The 16,748-nt window shown below is 41.0% G+C and overlaps 1 protein-coding gene across 3 annotated transcripts in view; it reads left to right on the top strand.

Annotated features, from left to right (window-relative positions):
• LOC109301518 (sodium channel protein type 2 subunit alpha-like) overlaps nt 1-16,748 on the top strand; it is a 302,173-nt gene that overhangs the window by 133,514 nt on the left and 151,911 nt on the right. For all 3 annotated transcript variants that reach the window (XM_019522731.1, XM_019522729.1, XM_019522730.1), the window contains exons 2-4: nt 11,270-11,585; nt 15,820-15,938; nt 16,330-16,419. In XM_019522731.1, the coding sequence (XP_019378276.1) occupies nt 11,322-11,585; nt 15,820-15,938; nt 16,330-16,419 (473 nt within the window). In that variant the 5' untranslated portion in view covers nt 11,270-11,321. The remainder of the gene's footprint in view (nt 1-11,269; nt 11,586-15,819; nt 15,939-16,329; nt 16,420-16,748) is intronic.

Here is a 16,748-nt window from a genome sequence, read left to right as displayed (position 1 = left end):
GGTTGCTGTGGACCCCTGCAAGGGGCTGTGGAGACTGGGATGCAGGCATGAATGCCGCATGCCTCTGAAGGCTGGGTTACTATCAAGAACTGTAAGTGGAAGGAGAGCAGGGGTTTTCAAGGAAGGTGAGATGTAGGTATGCCTATTTTGTCTGGCTGACTTTTTTGTTGTGGGTTATTTGAATGGGCTTTAATCTCATTTAGCCTTCACCAGACATAGTCTTTTACATTTTTGAGTTTTATATTTATTTTAATTCTGGAAGAGCATTGAAAGGTGTAATATTTGTGGCACTTGAAAGTACTATAAAAATTAAGCAGACAGATGACACAGTGCTATTAATTCCTATGAGTTGTCCAGAACTGTATAAAAATAGAGGATGGATGAAATAGGAATAACTCAAAGTGTTTCAGAGACACCTTTTAGCTAGAAGACGGTTGTATGTTTGTGTTCTACTGAAGCACTACAGATTAAAAACACTCAAAAAAAAGATGGAATTTGGGGCACTCATATATGTGTTGTTCTATCTCCTAAAAGCATGTATGATTTAGGGGTTGTATTATATGTTGAAACCAGTAATAATTCTGTCTTTTATTATGTCATGGTTACTTGTGTGAAAATAATGGCATCAGTAGATAAGATAAGCCATAATTTATTAGTGCCAATGATGTCAGTAATATTTGGAATGCACCTATATTAGCTTTAAACGTGGTTAAAAGATCCAACTCTGGTGAACAAGTTTGTGGTACCTAAATGCTAGATTATTTATTACTTTCAAAAGGTGCAAATGGTGATTCACTGACCAATTTAAAAATAGGTGATATTTATTAAACACAGCACCCAGATTTTAAATATGAATCTATACATTTCAGTTGTATTGTTTTAAGAAATAAATGTATATTTATGATTTAAAATTCTTAAAACTGACAATAGCATTTAATCTATTGGAAAATTTCCATTTAAAGTAAAAACAAGACAAATCTGATTGCAAAATCTTCATTTTCTAACTGATAGGTAGTAATGACAAAAACAGATGCCTCTCTTTTTGGTAGTTACTTGTTGTTCTGTGTTGGCTATAATTGGGGCAACCCACATCTTTGAAGCTGCTGTAGTTTATTTCCAGGCTGCATGTAGCCAGCAAGCAGGCTAATATGCTCTGGCTTCCCATCCAGCTGCTGCTGCCCTGTGCTCTGGCTGCAGCAACAGCTGGGGGCTTCCTCTCTTTCCTTTGGCTTCTGCTGCCTGACTCAGCCCCAGTGCAGTCCATGATGCCAGGTGAGCTGACAGCCCTGAGTACCCATGCAGTGCGGTGTCATAGGGCCTGTAGGGAGTTGCAGGTGAGGTGGGGTGCTGTGCCACGGGTGCCTGCCCACTCAGGCATGGTACAGCAGGGTTGTAAAGTGGCTGCCTGCCCACGTGCATTGCATGCAGAATGGGGGGCAAGTGGCCCCTATGATGTACAGGGCAATGCAGCCCCCAGCCACTTAGAAGCTAGATAGCCCTGGCTTATCAGGATTTGGAGTAAAAATAGCAAATGGGTTGTGGATATGCCCATTTCAGAAAGGGTTGATGAATGGTAGAGAAAATATTTGTGGCTCGTAATTTTTTACAGATACAAATATCATCTTCCTGATTTGCAGACTTGTTATAAAGGCACATGTTATTCAGATCTTTATCTTCTTCATGCTTAATGTGTGATTATTTTTGAGTGTTTAAAAAAGCAAGTTTAGAGAGATTTTTTTCTCACCTGTTAGCATGCTTTTAAAAAAAGTAACACAGTCTCCACTTTCTCCTATTTTCTGTTCTTTCATTAAGATCCCATTTCTTGTCAGACAGTACTTCAACTTTCAGTTACTTGATTAGGTTACAACTTTAGGCTCACTGCTGTTTTATATTTATAGATCTTTTTATATTTAAGAGACCTGTAGATTACAAGTTATCACCAGTTCTGTAAAAAAATATTAAGATAAATGTTTATATTAGTGGGATGGAGTTTCACTGAGGACGTGAGAAAGTTGCTGTGGCAAACAAAAGCAAATTCAAACAACTTTTGTTTTAAACTCCTCTGTCTATCAAACATTTACATAAAATGGAAAAGAGTAGGTTTTTTAAATTATAAACATCCATTCAACATCATGACACCATACAGAATGCTACAGTAAAGTGTCCAAAAAGGCATTAAAGTAATTAATCATGATATACATCTTTGCTACTCAAATTATATTTAAATCAGTACAAATTATGATTGTTTGGTAAAACACACAAAATATAAACTATGGACCTGTGGATTATTGCCTCACAATGAATTTCTGAATATCAGTAGGTTTTTTTTAGACTTTTAGGTTTAGGCAGAATGTAATGGTGATAATACAATACATCTTTTTACAGTACAGTACAATTGGCACACCCTGATGGAGGAGGAAACCATGCTTATTAAGCTATTATCTTGATTAACGGAGACTTGCAGGAGTGCATTGTACTGAAAAATAATTACATATGTTGCTTCTGGTTTTGTAACCTGTTTTTTAAATACTCGAAAGGCTTAAAAAAAATAAAACTCTCATAACATGAGACAGATTTACTGGGCAAGTGAGGTGGAGAAGTAACATCCCTGCCCCACAGCAGCCTCGGAAGGGAAGCTTTGCCAGGAGACCTACAGCCCCTTTAAATTTTGCATCTCCTAGCCCCTCCTTTTGTGTTTTGAGGAGAGGCGCTGTGTAGTTGACTGTTGGACAAAAGCTGGTGAATGCATATATTGATTCCTGTGCACTCGGAGACGAGACTCATTCCACCTGTTCTCTTTCTGGAGATACCACTCGTCAGCAGAGAGAGCCTGATGTTCCCCTCCTGTCCCCCCTCCCTGCCCCCTACCTCCCCCACCAAAGTATCATGAGTTTCCTTTAATTATCTGGGAAGGATTTGTCCCTCATGGCCAAATTAGCTGAGGGTTGGTTTTTCCTCTTCTCCACAGCAAACCAGGGACATCTTGCATAGGATTAGGTCTAAAATTAATTTTGTTGGAACTTTCCAGATGCCCAGTGTAGAGGGTCAGTTTCCACGTAACTACATTGAAAGCAGATGTAGAAGAAGGCATCTCCAAAGAAAGGTGGTGGAAGCTTTCAGAGCACTTTGTCTGATGCAATCGAGTAATGCACGCTCTTTCCCAAGATATTGTCCATTTTAAGAGGGGAGTGGCATAACATCCCAGCAGTAGTTTTTGTGTCATGCTACCAGTGTGAAAGACTGAAGGCATCCCTCCACAGATTATTAAATAACATTGACCTGCACTGAATGAGTTCTTGTCAGAATAGCTCACAGATGTATATGTTTTTTAAAGGTGTTGCTTGGTTTTATCATATTTCTGGTGTTTATCTTTCTGTCTGTGAAATCCAGGATAATGGGAAATTTACACAAGTGAGCACAGTTTCCATCAGCATCTTACTGTTAAAATGTTAAGTGTGCCACTTAAGATAGACCAGGTATGTCTTAGCTGATGAAATACACTGAGCTTGAACCTGGGCTCCGTCTCTTACTCATAATCAGCATTAGTATCTTTCAGTGTGTACTGGGATGAGAAACAAAATGAAAACAGCATTGTTTTGCATAACCCAGCAATTCCTAAGTGATGAATAAATAGTTTTAAATGATTTGAATATTAATAGTACTTCATCTGTGTGTGTTTTAATTGTTAATTCACTTTTAAAAAAGAGTGGGTAGTAGTCTGCTATTTGAAATGCTTAACATTTTTTTTAAGACTTCAGTGCCTCAAAATAACTGCTATTTCTGAGCCTACTTGCAATGGCTAAGCTTTATTTTTCCAATTATAATAGGAAATTAAATCTGAAAATTAATATGTAGTTACATTTTACATTAGATTTGCTATAAAGAATGCTTTCTGTCTTTCAGGTTAGGGAAGGTGGGAATAATTTTAAGCTGATTACTATACTGTCATTAAACTACACCACACTCCAAAAGATTTTTTTTTAATTCCTGTTGTCCTCTCATTTGTTTTCTCTTGCTTTTTAGATTTAAACAGCGTTGCTGTTGTTGATTAGCTGTCTAATTATGTTATGGCTTTCTGCTTTAGACCGATAACCTTTAAGACTGAAATTGAAACCACTGGATTTATTAACCACCTTTGTGCTGACTTTAGATAATTTGCAAAGTTAAATTGTTTCTGTAGGTTGTCCATAATGGAATTTGAAATTGCCTTATGCTTCTTTGTGTTATGATCTATGGTATATTGAATACATTGAATAATGTCAAGGTTTTTAATGGAGTCCTTGTCATATGTTTATAACTTTCTGAAATATTCAGCTTTTGAACTAAAATTTTCAGCACTGAGTTGATTTTGAAATACAAACATAATCCTATTGTTGAACATGTTCAAAAGTATGTTTTTAATGAATTATATCTTGTCTTTTTATTCTTTCTCACTTTTCCCTTTACTGAATCTTTAGTAAAGCTTTTTCCTGTATCCAGCTTTAAGCCTCTGCCATTTGCTATAACCCTGCTTAACAGATAAGGTCACAATTTTATGGCAAACCTGTATTTTCACTGTTACAATTCAGAAAGAATGGAAGCTAATATGTTTGAGCATTTAGAATCAGTTTTGAATTGAGATCAAATCATGAAAATTTCAGGTCAGGAAAAGTGTTTGGAGACACCCTAGTACAGGGGTCAGCAACTCCCGGCACGCATGCCAGAATGTGGTACGTGAAGCCATTTTGCTCAGCACGCCACAGCTGGCCCGGGCTTTGGGCATGTCCTTGCTGCCAGCCATGGAGCCTGGAGTAATCCCAGGGATGTCAGTGGAATGAGCTTACAGTTGTATAACTAAATATTATTTATAAATATTGTGGCATTTGGGCCTCAGTAATGGCAACTGTAGTAAATATTTTTTTCCTTTACAGGGCTGCAGAATTATTGGGTCGCTTCACAAAAAAAATGTGAATTTTTTAATATTATTTGGAGCAGTCAAAGGTGCAGAACAACTAGACCCTTTATGCAGCTGGCCTGATATTTACAGGAGTTGAGCACCCAAAAATCCCATTCAAGCCTATAAGAAGTTCTGATATTTTAGCACCTTTGTAAGCCCACTGGGAACTGGGAACTCTTCAGGATATACAAGGAACACATCAAAGTTCTGTGAAGATTGAAATGACTGCTGGATGTATTGTCTGATTCAATGTTCCTGGCTTTTTATTGTACAGTACTTATATTAGGCTAGCCTTATCCATGAAAAATAATTGTGTATGAATTTTGTAAATTATTTATCAGCATCAAGCTGCATCATCAGTAAATCTCCTGTTTTTTCCCTCACTTTTTACGTACCATTTAAACATTTCTTTGTGATTCTTTTGGGCAAATCTGAAGTGTTTACTGCCTTTACCCAAATCCAGGATGCCTCTGAATTTAAGATGGTCCTTGAATAATTAGATTCTAGACATGAAAATTTTTTTTTTTTTTTAATGTCACATGTCTAGAATCTAATTTTTGGAGGGTTGTCTTAAATTCGTCCTTCTGCATAACTACACTGGGGCAGCCACGGGAAGGGAGGTGTGGAGGCAGATGACAGAGGAGTCAAGTGACCTGACCCTTGCCCTTTGCTGCTAGCCCACCAACCACCAGCTCCCTCTAGCTGCCTGAACCCCCCCAGTGACTGCATGCCCCACACCTGTCCCCCCTTCCATCTGTCCTAATTTCAGTTCCTGCACTTCCTACCGCAAGGGCAGGCAATTATTTCGGGTGGAGGGCCATTTAATGAGTTTTGGTGAGCTGTTGAGGGCTGAATGGGGGGCCCTGCCCCTTGACAGTTGCCCCACCCCAGCTCTGCACATCACATGCAGTCCATGCCAGACTGACTTTGTGTGCTACACGAAGCGTGCAGGGCTAGATCCAGTGCATGCTGCATGTTGTGTTCAGTGCTCATCCAAAACCCATAGGCAGCACCATGGGCCACATCCAACCCACAGGCTGTGTCTGATACTTCTGAATTAAGTGCACAGTGGGTACATCTGCATGACTACTGTGCAGTGGTTACTGTGAATTTATTTAGTGCTTGTATAAGAAAGTATTAAATGCTCAGAGTTACTACGCAGTAGCGCCAGCGAACGTCTTTTAAGTGATGCTAGTGTGCAGTAGTCTAATAATACTGCACAGTAGTGTATTAGCATTGTTCATGCTGTGATAAGTTACTGTGTAGTATTATTAGATTTGCACAGTCAGTATCTCATGTAGATGTGCCCCTGTCTTTCAACCCCACAGTCTATTTATAACTTGATGGAATGCCTCCTACAATACAAAAAGAAAGCCTCTTGCAACTGCATACCTCTGGTGGTCACTTACCATCCCACAATTGAACTGAATGGAGCAAAGATTTCAATCTCATCTAATCTTGCGGGCCAGATGAGTGCCACAGGGATGGATTGAGCCCATGGACACCCTGCCCGCCCTTCTGCCTTTCCCAAGTATCTTGGATACAGTTCTCACTCCAGCCAGTCTGGGACCTGTGTTGTATTCAGCACGGATCCCAGAGTGGCTGGAATGGGTGTTGTGTACAGTGCAATCCAGCTGGGGGCATGTAGCACTGGCTGGAGCTGGTGTGGCACTGGACATGGTGCCTGCCCTGACCAGATTGCACTACATGTGGCAGCTGCTATGGGAACCTTTCTGTGTATGGTCCCTGCCTGTGGGTTCCACGCTGCATGCAGTTCTCGGTGATGCCATATGCAACATGGAGCCAGGACTGGCTGGAGATGGTGCCATCCTCCCCATGTGGCTGGTGTGGTGCATGCCATGCACTGTGTGTCTGCTAAGATCTAGGGACATCACCAGGAGCCAGATGGTGGGGCTCAGCACAGGTTTGACACCCCTGGATTACAAATTAAATTTACAGCCTGTGCCACAGGCTGTAATTAATTTAATTTTACATCAAATTAATTTATAGCCTGCTCTCAGTAAAAGCAGACTTTGAGAGAGATATTCCCACCCTCCCTACTCCTGGCTTTCAAACAACCCCCCTCAGCTTCCCAACTCATCATCAGAAGCAAACTCTTTGTTAATCAACAGATGCCAAATGGGACAAAACCTTGCCTTTAACAATTGATACAAAACCTGTCAACACGTTTCCACTGCTATAACAGTCCTGTCAGCCCCTACTGTCACCACACCTACTCATCACTAGCAATGGACCCATAAGAATCTGTTGATCTTACACATCTTTCTCAAAATGTGGTACATCTGATTCAGTACAACAAATGTCCTTATGGTAACTCGGTGGGTGAAACTGGACAGAAACCACGTATATAAAGGACAGAGGCACAAACACCAGTAGGAACACATTTTTCACAGAACAGCCACTCTCTTTCTGATCCCACTATCCTTGTGCTCAAAGTAAGTTTACAAAACACTTTCAAAAGGTGAGTCTAGAAACCAAAAACTGTAAGTTGTCTGGACACTAGGAACCAAAGACTGAATACTGATACAGACTCTGTGGCATGCTATAATCTACCTGATTTCTGAAAATCTTTCTTCATGCTATAGGTGATAATGACCTTCTTCACTTTTGAAAAGTCTTGATCTCCCACAAATCACACTATTTTCCTTCTGTTAATTGTTTATCTCTTACCTCTAGAATTCCTCTTCTCCAGTTTCACAGTTATCCACACTGTTCTTAATCTTCTCTGTGCCAGCTTCTTTCATCTGCCCTGATGAAGAATGCTTTGCATTTAAGTGCTTGAGTGGATACCAGCCATGCAGCTAGTTCAATAAAATATATCATCCACAAAAATCTTTGCCTCTTGCATAATTCCTGGACTATCACGGGTACAACATCACCTCACATTATTGAAACATGTTCAGAAAAGTGCATGCTCCTGGCTAAATGTGCTGAAGCTATGCTTTTAAAGGGAGTACGCTATAGGTAACTAATATGCTGGAACAGATGTGATGTGTACCACAAGTGGTATAGGTAGCTTTAATGTGTGGCATGTGGCAGATGGGGAAGGGAAACAAGCAGCACACTAGCTGCTGGGGCATGAAGCAGAAAGCAGAGTAGCAGATGGGATAGGGAGCATAAGGAAAGAAGCAGAAAGCAGAGTAACATATTGGGCAGGGGAAGGGGAGTGGAGTGGTACTCAGGGAGAGTGTCAGATTAATTTGTGGCACACCTGCCATAAAGGTTGGCCCCAACTGTGATAGACCAAAGGCTAGGGACTGACATTCAAAAAGCCTGAGCCTGAGTTGATTCAACCTTTGCAGGTTAGTCTAACCTGGCTAGGCTGAACCAGTTGGAAACTGAGCAGACATTTTCTCTGACTGAGGAAATTCAGGCACATGCCTCCAGTGGCTCACGCTAGAAGCTGGGGGGTGCTAAAGCAGCCCTCCCCTCCCTTGAACAGTGCTGAGCTGAGTGGGTGCATGGTGAGGCCCCAGCAGGATGCTTTGATTAGGGAGTTCTGCCTGCACCATCCTAGGCTTTTCCCTGCTCAAAGGGTGGCAGTGTTGCCAGCCCCCAGCCTTCTGCTAGCACTCTGAAGCAAGGGCAGGGGTGTGCAGTGCATGCATCTGTTGAAGATATGGACCTTTTCAATCTCTCTCCCTGCTTCTGTATATTGTCTGAAGCAAACTGACAGGCAAGCAAGCCAGCAGGGGGCTGATAACAGTGTTTATCACCCCATCAGCAAAACAATAGCCTCCCTGATTAGTTCAAACTCTTCGTAAACAGCTTACCAACCAACCTGTTGATTAGCTCCAAAAAGCTCTAAGTCACTGTTCTTCCTGGCTGTCCCAGTGAAATTAGAGAGACACACACACAGACACCTCTTGGCAGTAGATAGCATACCACATGCCTAGGGTCCATGGGGCTAGGGTTTGTGTTGTGGGAGAAGGGATGGGGGATTCCTGCTTGAGCAGTGAGGGGGTGGGGGTAGGGCAGGGTGAAGCCAGGCAGACACTGCTGTACTTGTAGTCTCTGCTAGAGCTCCAGCCATGGAGCAGAGGGAAGAGCCTCGCCCTGCCCAGCCCAGAAAGCATGCCAGGATGCTGGGGGAATTTGGTTTATCTTAAACTAGCAAGGGGTCTGGGACAGACACCGGGGGGGGAGAAGGGTTGGGAGGCTGCAGCAGGGGGTGAATCCACTGGTGCTGGCCTTGGCCCACCCCCCTCCTCTTCCGTCATCGCTGCCTGCAGGGCCGACACAGGCCAATGTGGCAGCGGAGGGGGGAAGAGTGGACCTGAGCCAGTGCAGTGCTAGGTGGTAGTGGTGGAGGGAGGGGAGGCGTGGGCCCAGGCCCGATGTGGGAGGGGGAAGAGGAGGAGCGAGCCTGAGGGGGGGAGAGAGGCTGGCCTGTCATGGCAGTGAGGGGTGGGATCAGCAGGCCCAGCCTGGCCTGGCCTGGCCTGATGCAGCAGTGGTGGGGGGAGGGGAGGAGCAGGCTTGGGCCTCTCCTCCACCACCCCACCCTCCCCTGTGTCAGCATAGAGCCCGCTCCTCTCATTCCCCTGCTGCTGCCAGGTTGGCCCAGGCCCACTACTCCCTCCCTTTTACTCCCTGCCATGGTGGGTCAGCTTCTCTTCACCCTCAGGCCCGGTCCTGCCCCGCATCATGCCTGCTTCTCCCCTCGCCTCACTGCTGCAGCGGGGAGGGGGGAGATATAAATTTCGTGCTTCAAGAGTCTAACTTTTACATAGTTTATAGGTAACCTGATGTATAGCCTACTGATAAAAGTACAGCCCAACCTTTTATTTGCTTGCACCTTACAACATGAAAATAAATATTTATCCCAAATTTTATTTGGCTACCCACAACAGCACAACATAGATTCTCACCTGTACTGGCTGGGAAGATTTGAGAAGTGGGAGGATGGTGTCATGCAGCAGGTCATCTTCACAGCAGAGACTGGCAGCAGGTCTTTTTGAATTTGTTGAGTTATCCAAATTTTCCTCCAGCCTATGCCCAATATTTATAGACGGCTGGTTTTAATATTCTAATAAAGCAGTGGTCATCAACAGTAGATCTCAATTCACTGGTAGATCTTGGAGCCTCCCAGAGTTGATCTGAGGCTGGAGTGGGAGGCGTAGTGCCCGTGTATGTGCACGCGTGTGCCCCAGCCCAGCAGGTCATTCTGGTGGGGGAGGGAAGGGGCAGGGGCTAGATGGAGGCCTCTGCGGTGAGGGACATGGCTGCAGAGGCAGGAGCAGGGGTAAGTTGAGTGGGGCTCCGGCTGGGTAGGTCTTACCTGCTGGGGAGGTGTGCCCCCATATAATTTTTTCTCTCTCTGCCTCAATCTGCTCCCCCCCACCTTACCATCCTACAGACTTACCTGCTGGGCGGGAGGGGGTGGTAGTGGCAGCGCACATGACATTTTGGGTTGCTTTTAAATGCCAAAGGTGATTTCCTGCTTAAAAAGGTTGGAGACCACTGTAATAAGGGATTTGTAATTGGTTTTATTTAAATTGCTTTGTTTCACTGAAACTTTTGGAACTGGACTGAACCAGAACTCTTGTAGACTTCAAAAGTGTAAATTAGTTGGGATTTATATCCATGGGAGAGGGGGAGGGTTTCTTATCACCTTTCCTTACCCATTGTGGAATGCTGTTTCTGTTTCTTCACCACCTTAGTTTATGGACTTTTCTGACACGGTTGTTTTTGTTTTTACAAATTATCTAAGCATTTTAACAAAAACATATCTATTATAGCAAAATAACATTGAATACATTTTATTATATCAGTCACTACTACTACTACTTTAAGATATAGCAATGATAGAAGGTATATGGATTATTTAACATACGGCGTTCCATTATCTCCTTTTAGGCCTTGTTTTTTTTTCAGTTGTGTGTGACGGTTTCCTTTACTTGCTGACCAAGTTAATTGTCATCTGCAAAGGTTCACACTGCAGTTATTCAGAAACAGGCTTTGGGGCTTTTGCTTAGCATTACTTCTGCAGCTTAGGCTAGGCCCTTTGAAAATGGCCAAGGCTGGCAACAGGTTCCGTACTTTGTCTGAGCTGGCAGCCCCCATTCCTCAGGAGAGAAGTCCCACTGCTATTGTGACTCTTTTTGGCAGCAATTCTTCAGAGAAACCTATAGTAATTAAGCTGTCCATTCTCTTGGGACCTCTTTGAAAATTTCAGTCTTAATGTTTTAGATTGTTTACTTTGAAGTTGCTGATAAAATATAATAAACCATTAAACTACACTGTTTCTTTGTTTTGTTGCTGTTGTATTTCCCTGTTCTCCTGACTTTCTGTTTTCTTATGTTCTTCTAGGACCTTCTTACAATTTAGGCTAATGAGGACTTAACATTTGCAGAATGAAAAGATGGCACAGGCAATGCTGGTACCACCAGGACCTGACAGCTTCTTCTACTTCACTAGAGAATCTCTTGCAGCTATTGAAAAACGTATTGCTGAAGAAAAGGCAGAAGGAGACTCCAAAGATGAAGGTGCTGATGAAGGAAATGGCTCCAAGCCCAACAAGGACTTGGAGGCAGGAAAAACACTGCCATTTATTTATGGTGACATACCTCCAGGAATGGTGTCTACACCACTGGAAGACATTGACCCATATTATATCAATAAAAAAGTGAGTGTTTGCACATCCCTGTTGGATTTAATGTAATCTAAGTTTTTCGATTGAAAGGAGGAGAGCATATATTAATGATGCAGTCCTAGGGATAATTGTATAGCTGTACTTTGCAATATCCCAGCATAAACTGTTACTACCTCTTATCCGGGAAACTTTATTAGGATTTATCCCAAGACAATGGATATGGACGTCTGTACAACTGCACCTTGTCCTGGGATAAAATGGTTTGGCCTGGGATAAATGCAATGTCTATTTGCAGGATTAGCCAACTTGACCATTTCCTTTACCTACCAGAGCCATGAACCAGCAGGAAAATGGTAGTTGGTTGAGCTTAGTAAAATAACTGCTTGTGTTCTTTTTGGTCAGGGAACTAGGTCATTATAAAATTAGGGACCTACCAGATTCACAGCCGAAGAGGGGTGTGCGGCAGCATTAATCTTTCAGGTTCCCTCTGTGGGCCTCTCCGCCCCCTTCCCCCTGCCGTTGATTGGCAGAGGGGCCCCACTGCTCCTTCCTGATTAGCAGAAAAGCAAAAACCACAGTTTTAAATATGGCATGGTTTTTGCCTCCAGCAGCAAGTACTGGGGCCACCGGGCCCCTCAGCTAATCAGTGGCAGGAGGCAAAAGTGGTGTCATATTTAAAACCACAGTTTTCACTTCACTGCTGATCAGGAACAAGCTGCAAGCATGGTGCCTTCAATCAGTGGCGGAGGGCACGTGGGCAAACCTGCAAAATTAAAGGAGCCACAGCGCACCCCACTTCTGCTGTGAATTCGGTAGGTCCCTAATCATAATGGATTACATTGTATGTTAGAAGAATATTTGCATTACAGACAAATGGAACGGGTTGCTATTTACCATCTTTGCTTTAGCTTAAGCTTGGGAAGCATTTCTTTTTGTATTATTCCCATTCAGCTGTAAGTTCAGAATACACCTGAACTTCTTATATTTAAGTATTCATTTGGGGAGGGAGCGGGGGCACAGGAGAATGAGAATTATGAGACTATCTGAGAGTTACCACAATAGGAACCAAAAGCAGCTCTTCTCATCGGCTGTCCACATAAACCCTAGTGCCAGATGAAAATAAATTTTAAAATTGAAGTTATACCATAGATTTGGCATGTTTGCTTTTTTTTTCTAAAAAAGTGATAACATCATTGCTAACTGATAATTAAATCTGAGATTTAACAAATTAATTTTAATTCTCAGTTTTCTGTGGGAGAACTTGTACTGTACCTAAATAGGGCATGTTATATGTAATGTACATCAACGGGCTCCAGTTAATGTGGCAAACAGACTAAGATGCCATATTGTCTGAGTGAAGGAGGTTGCACAAATTCTTCTGTCCTACTGAAGCAATTTAGTGTGGCTGGGTATACATGGGCACTGACAGATGCAGAACCCTCCCCACTGAGCTTTACCGGAAGAGGAAGTGCGTGAGTTTGGGCATGCTTTTATCAAAAGTTGATTAAATCAGCTGCTAGATAAAAGTGCCAAAAAGCCCCACCAAAGTGTTCAATCTATGCAGATGTTGGGCGAACCTTATCAAACTAATGTGATGCTTCTTTTGGGCATGCGCTATGGGGCAGTTTGAATTGAATTCTTAAATATGGAGAACAACTATGAAGAGTGGAGTGTTGGTGTGTTGCTTTACATGGCCTGCATTACTAAACAACTAGTCTGATACTTTTTGAACCAAATAGAGCTTTTTCCAGGATGGAAGGCAATGCTTATTTTAGATAAGAATTTCAGAAGGTGTGATTTCTGACATGAATTTTTTATGAAGGTTATACCTGTAGAGAGCCGACTGGGACTGGGACTGAGTCTGACGACTCAGGGACACAGGCTTCAAGTCCTTCCGGAAGTGGGTGGTTCTTGTAATCATTCAGGTATTTAGTAACTTGGATTTCAGTGATGTGAAGGCTGCAGGTTGATGAAAGAATCTAAGTCAGATGTCCTGAACGATGGGTATGTTACCGAGAAAGGACTTTTTTTGAAGCTCTTCACTCTTCCTACTAGAAATATGTTATTTTTATTAGGAATCTGCCTGTTATCTTTTGACCAGTTTTTTTCACCTTCATGCATGTATGGTATAGTAAGCTGTCACATATGTATGGTATATGAGATAGTGTAACCAACTTTCACTGATGAGCAAGTTACTGTGGACTCCCTAAGGGACTGTAAATTCTCACTATAGTTTACATAATGATACCTTCCTTATGAACCCTACTTGAAGGGCTTGCTGTATTGCCTGTTGAGAGGAAAGTTTAAAAATTAAAAAATATATTTTCTCAGAAATGGATTTTCTTGTATTATAAATAATATTAGCAAGAGAAGAATGGATGAAGAAGAACTAGTCATGAGAGAATGCAAAATAAAGTTTATGCTGGTTATGAAAGAAAGCTGAGAAATTAAGAAAGGAGAAAAGAGAAATACAGCTAAAGCATATTATCACTGTCCACAAAATGAAAACTAAACAAATAATAAACTAAAACTAAATGGCAAATTAAATGAAAACTAAATAAGAAAGTGCTTATTTAAATAAGTAACGGTAGAAAATCCAGTATAGTTAAGTATTGCGCAATAAAGGAATAAGTAGTGAAGGGACTTTAAGGACATGTTATTTTTAGAGGCAGATTTATTTTTTCCTATCAAGATAGAAATTGAAGCAAAGTTTCTAATACAGGATATTGAAAGACAAAGGCTGTATTAACCATAATAAGTGGTCTTTGAATTTAGAAGGCCTGGAGACATGAATTATGATGTAAAGATTTTTTATGCATCAGTTGCTCCAGAATTATTTAATGCCATTACCAAATGGAAAGTATATCTAAATGGGGGTAAATTATCCCTCTTTCTTTGCAGGGTTTGCAACTTTGGTTTAGCTTTTTATCATTGCAGGGTAAAAAGGCTGTTATTGTAGAGCAATTGGCAAGTACCATATTCATCCAAATCCAGGATGACTTAGAATTTAAGATGACCCCAAAATAGTAGATTTATATTTGGAAAATTTACAAATTTATTATAATTTTCCATGTCTAGAATCTTATTTTTGGAGGGTCATTTTAAATTCACCCTTCCCACTGCTGTAGCAGGAAAAGCATCAGCAGGGGTCAGGCCCTCCCACCCCCTTACTACTTGTCCCTCCTACAGCCTACTTCACCCAGCAGTGTCTGCAGCTTCTAGCCCATCCTACAGCCCTCCCCACTTGTCCCTGCAACCTCTCCCCTTCCCTGCTGCTTGCTGTCAGGCACTGCTCTGGCTCCAGCTTTGGTTTGGAGCCAAAGTCAGAGCTGTAGCAGCCATCTGTGTTCCCCTCTACCTTCCCCCACCCCCAACTGCACCCCTGCCACCTTGTACTTAAATCCAAGACAAAGAACTTTTCCCCCTTTGTAGAATGAGGAGAAAAACCTCATCTTAGTGAACCCCTTTACCTCACAGTATGTGGTTCCTATATCTGTACTATAAGGTTTAAATGGACTGCTGGCTGTAATTATTCAGAAAATAACAGGAGCCAGAAATAAGTAATTTCTAAATTGAACAGTGGTAACCGAATTCTAGAACTCTTAAGAAGGAGAATAATTACAAAACGCTACAATTTAATTATGATTGTTTGACACTTTTTTGAAAGTGTTTACCTGTTCAGAAAGGTTTGTATTACTAGTGCTAATGATAGATAGATTGTGTCGTGGGTGAGACAACATGTCCTTTAAAATCTTCTCCTATCTACTTCTGTCATTTGAAATGATTAATAGGAACCTAATTTCAGATAATGTTTGTGTTTATGCAAGTGACCCGTGTCTAGAACTCTAAATTAGATGTAAAATCAGCTCATTTGCATATTCAAATTGACCCCCACTAAAGTTTTTGGAATAATGGCATATTTGTCCTGTAATCTTCTTGTATTATATTCTTCTGTGTGTGTACATGCATTCCTGTGATATACTTGGCTTTAATTTGGACGGTTCTGCTATATATCTGAAAAGCATTGAAGTAAATATATCTTGAGGGGTGTGAATGAAAGTATTCTTCATTGTTCCTGTAGAAATTTAGGACCTAATGCTTGTTTGTGTACTTCCATGATTAAAGCTACTGGAAATAAGTGTAGCCACTAATATGAATAACAGCTACAGGCTTAGTCTCTTTATTTACAGCAGTGCTTGATTACTGGCATGTATTTATAATATCTAAATTCTGAATCTCTTGTGTTCTTTTTGTTTTTTTTCCCCAGACTTTTATAGTATTGAATAAAGGGAAGACAATCTTCCGATTTAGTGCCACGCCTGCCTTGTACATTTTATCGCCTTTCAGTTCTCTTAGAAAACTGTCTATAAAGATTTTGGTTCATTCATATCCTTTTCAGTTGGCCTGGCTAAAAATATTACTGGTCTGTTTTTAATGTTTAACAACAATTGGTTGCTTGTTTTAATATTTCAATATGTTTTTCCTGTTAATTTTTTCTCACAAAATCTGAGCTAAATTGCTCATCTTAATTATCACTGATTAAATAAGGTGGAAAAAAGAGATCCATGTTGTATATTTCTAATATACAGAATTTGCATAGCATCAGCAGCCACTGTTCTAATATTTTAAAATTTATTTTGACAGTTGCAAATTAAATAATTTCATAATAGCATCATATGCATCATTAAGATGCCATAGCCTAGGAAACCACCTAATTGCCTGTGATGTAAATCCAGTGTAAGAAGTTATTACTGTCTATTCCTTGACTAGTGTCTACATTATTCAGCATACTTATTATGTGTACTATTTTAACCAACTGTGGATTTATGACAATGAATAAAACTCCAGAATGGGCAAAGAATGTAGAGTAAGTAAATTATATATATATATATTGTAGAGTTTTGAGAATTAATATTAAATATTTGTACAGTGCTTCTAAAATGTAATATGCCATACCAGTATCTTTCATTCTTTTCAAGGTTATAGCTAATGCTAAATGTTTTATTCTTTTTTATGTTATTTCAAAGGCTAAGTTAAGTCTTTGGTTTTCTCAACCTCTAGTTTCTTGCCTGAATTAAAATCACTGCATGTTATGCTTGTCAAATGCTACAGTCATTTTATCTACACAAAATTCTCTTCAGTGGCTGTTACTGTCTTGGCATATAGCATTTACCCTCTCATGAAATGTATCTCTTT

Source organism: Gavialis gangeticus, unplaced genomic scaffold, assembly GCF_001723915.1.
Source record: "Gavialis gangeticus isolate Ggan-Ray unplaced genomic scaffold, GavGan_comp1, whole genome shotgun sequence".
Classification (NCBI taxonomy): domain Eukaryota; kingdom Metazoa; phylum Chordata; order Crocodylia; family Gavialidae; genus Gavialis; species Gavialis gangeticus.
This window is presented reverse-complemented; position numbering and strand designations above follow the sequence as displayed.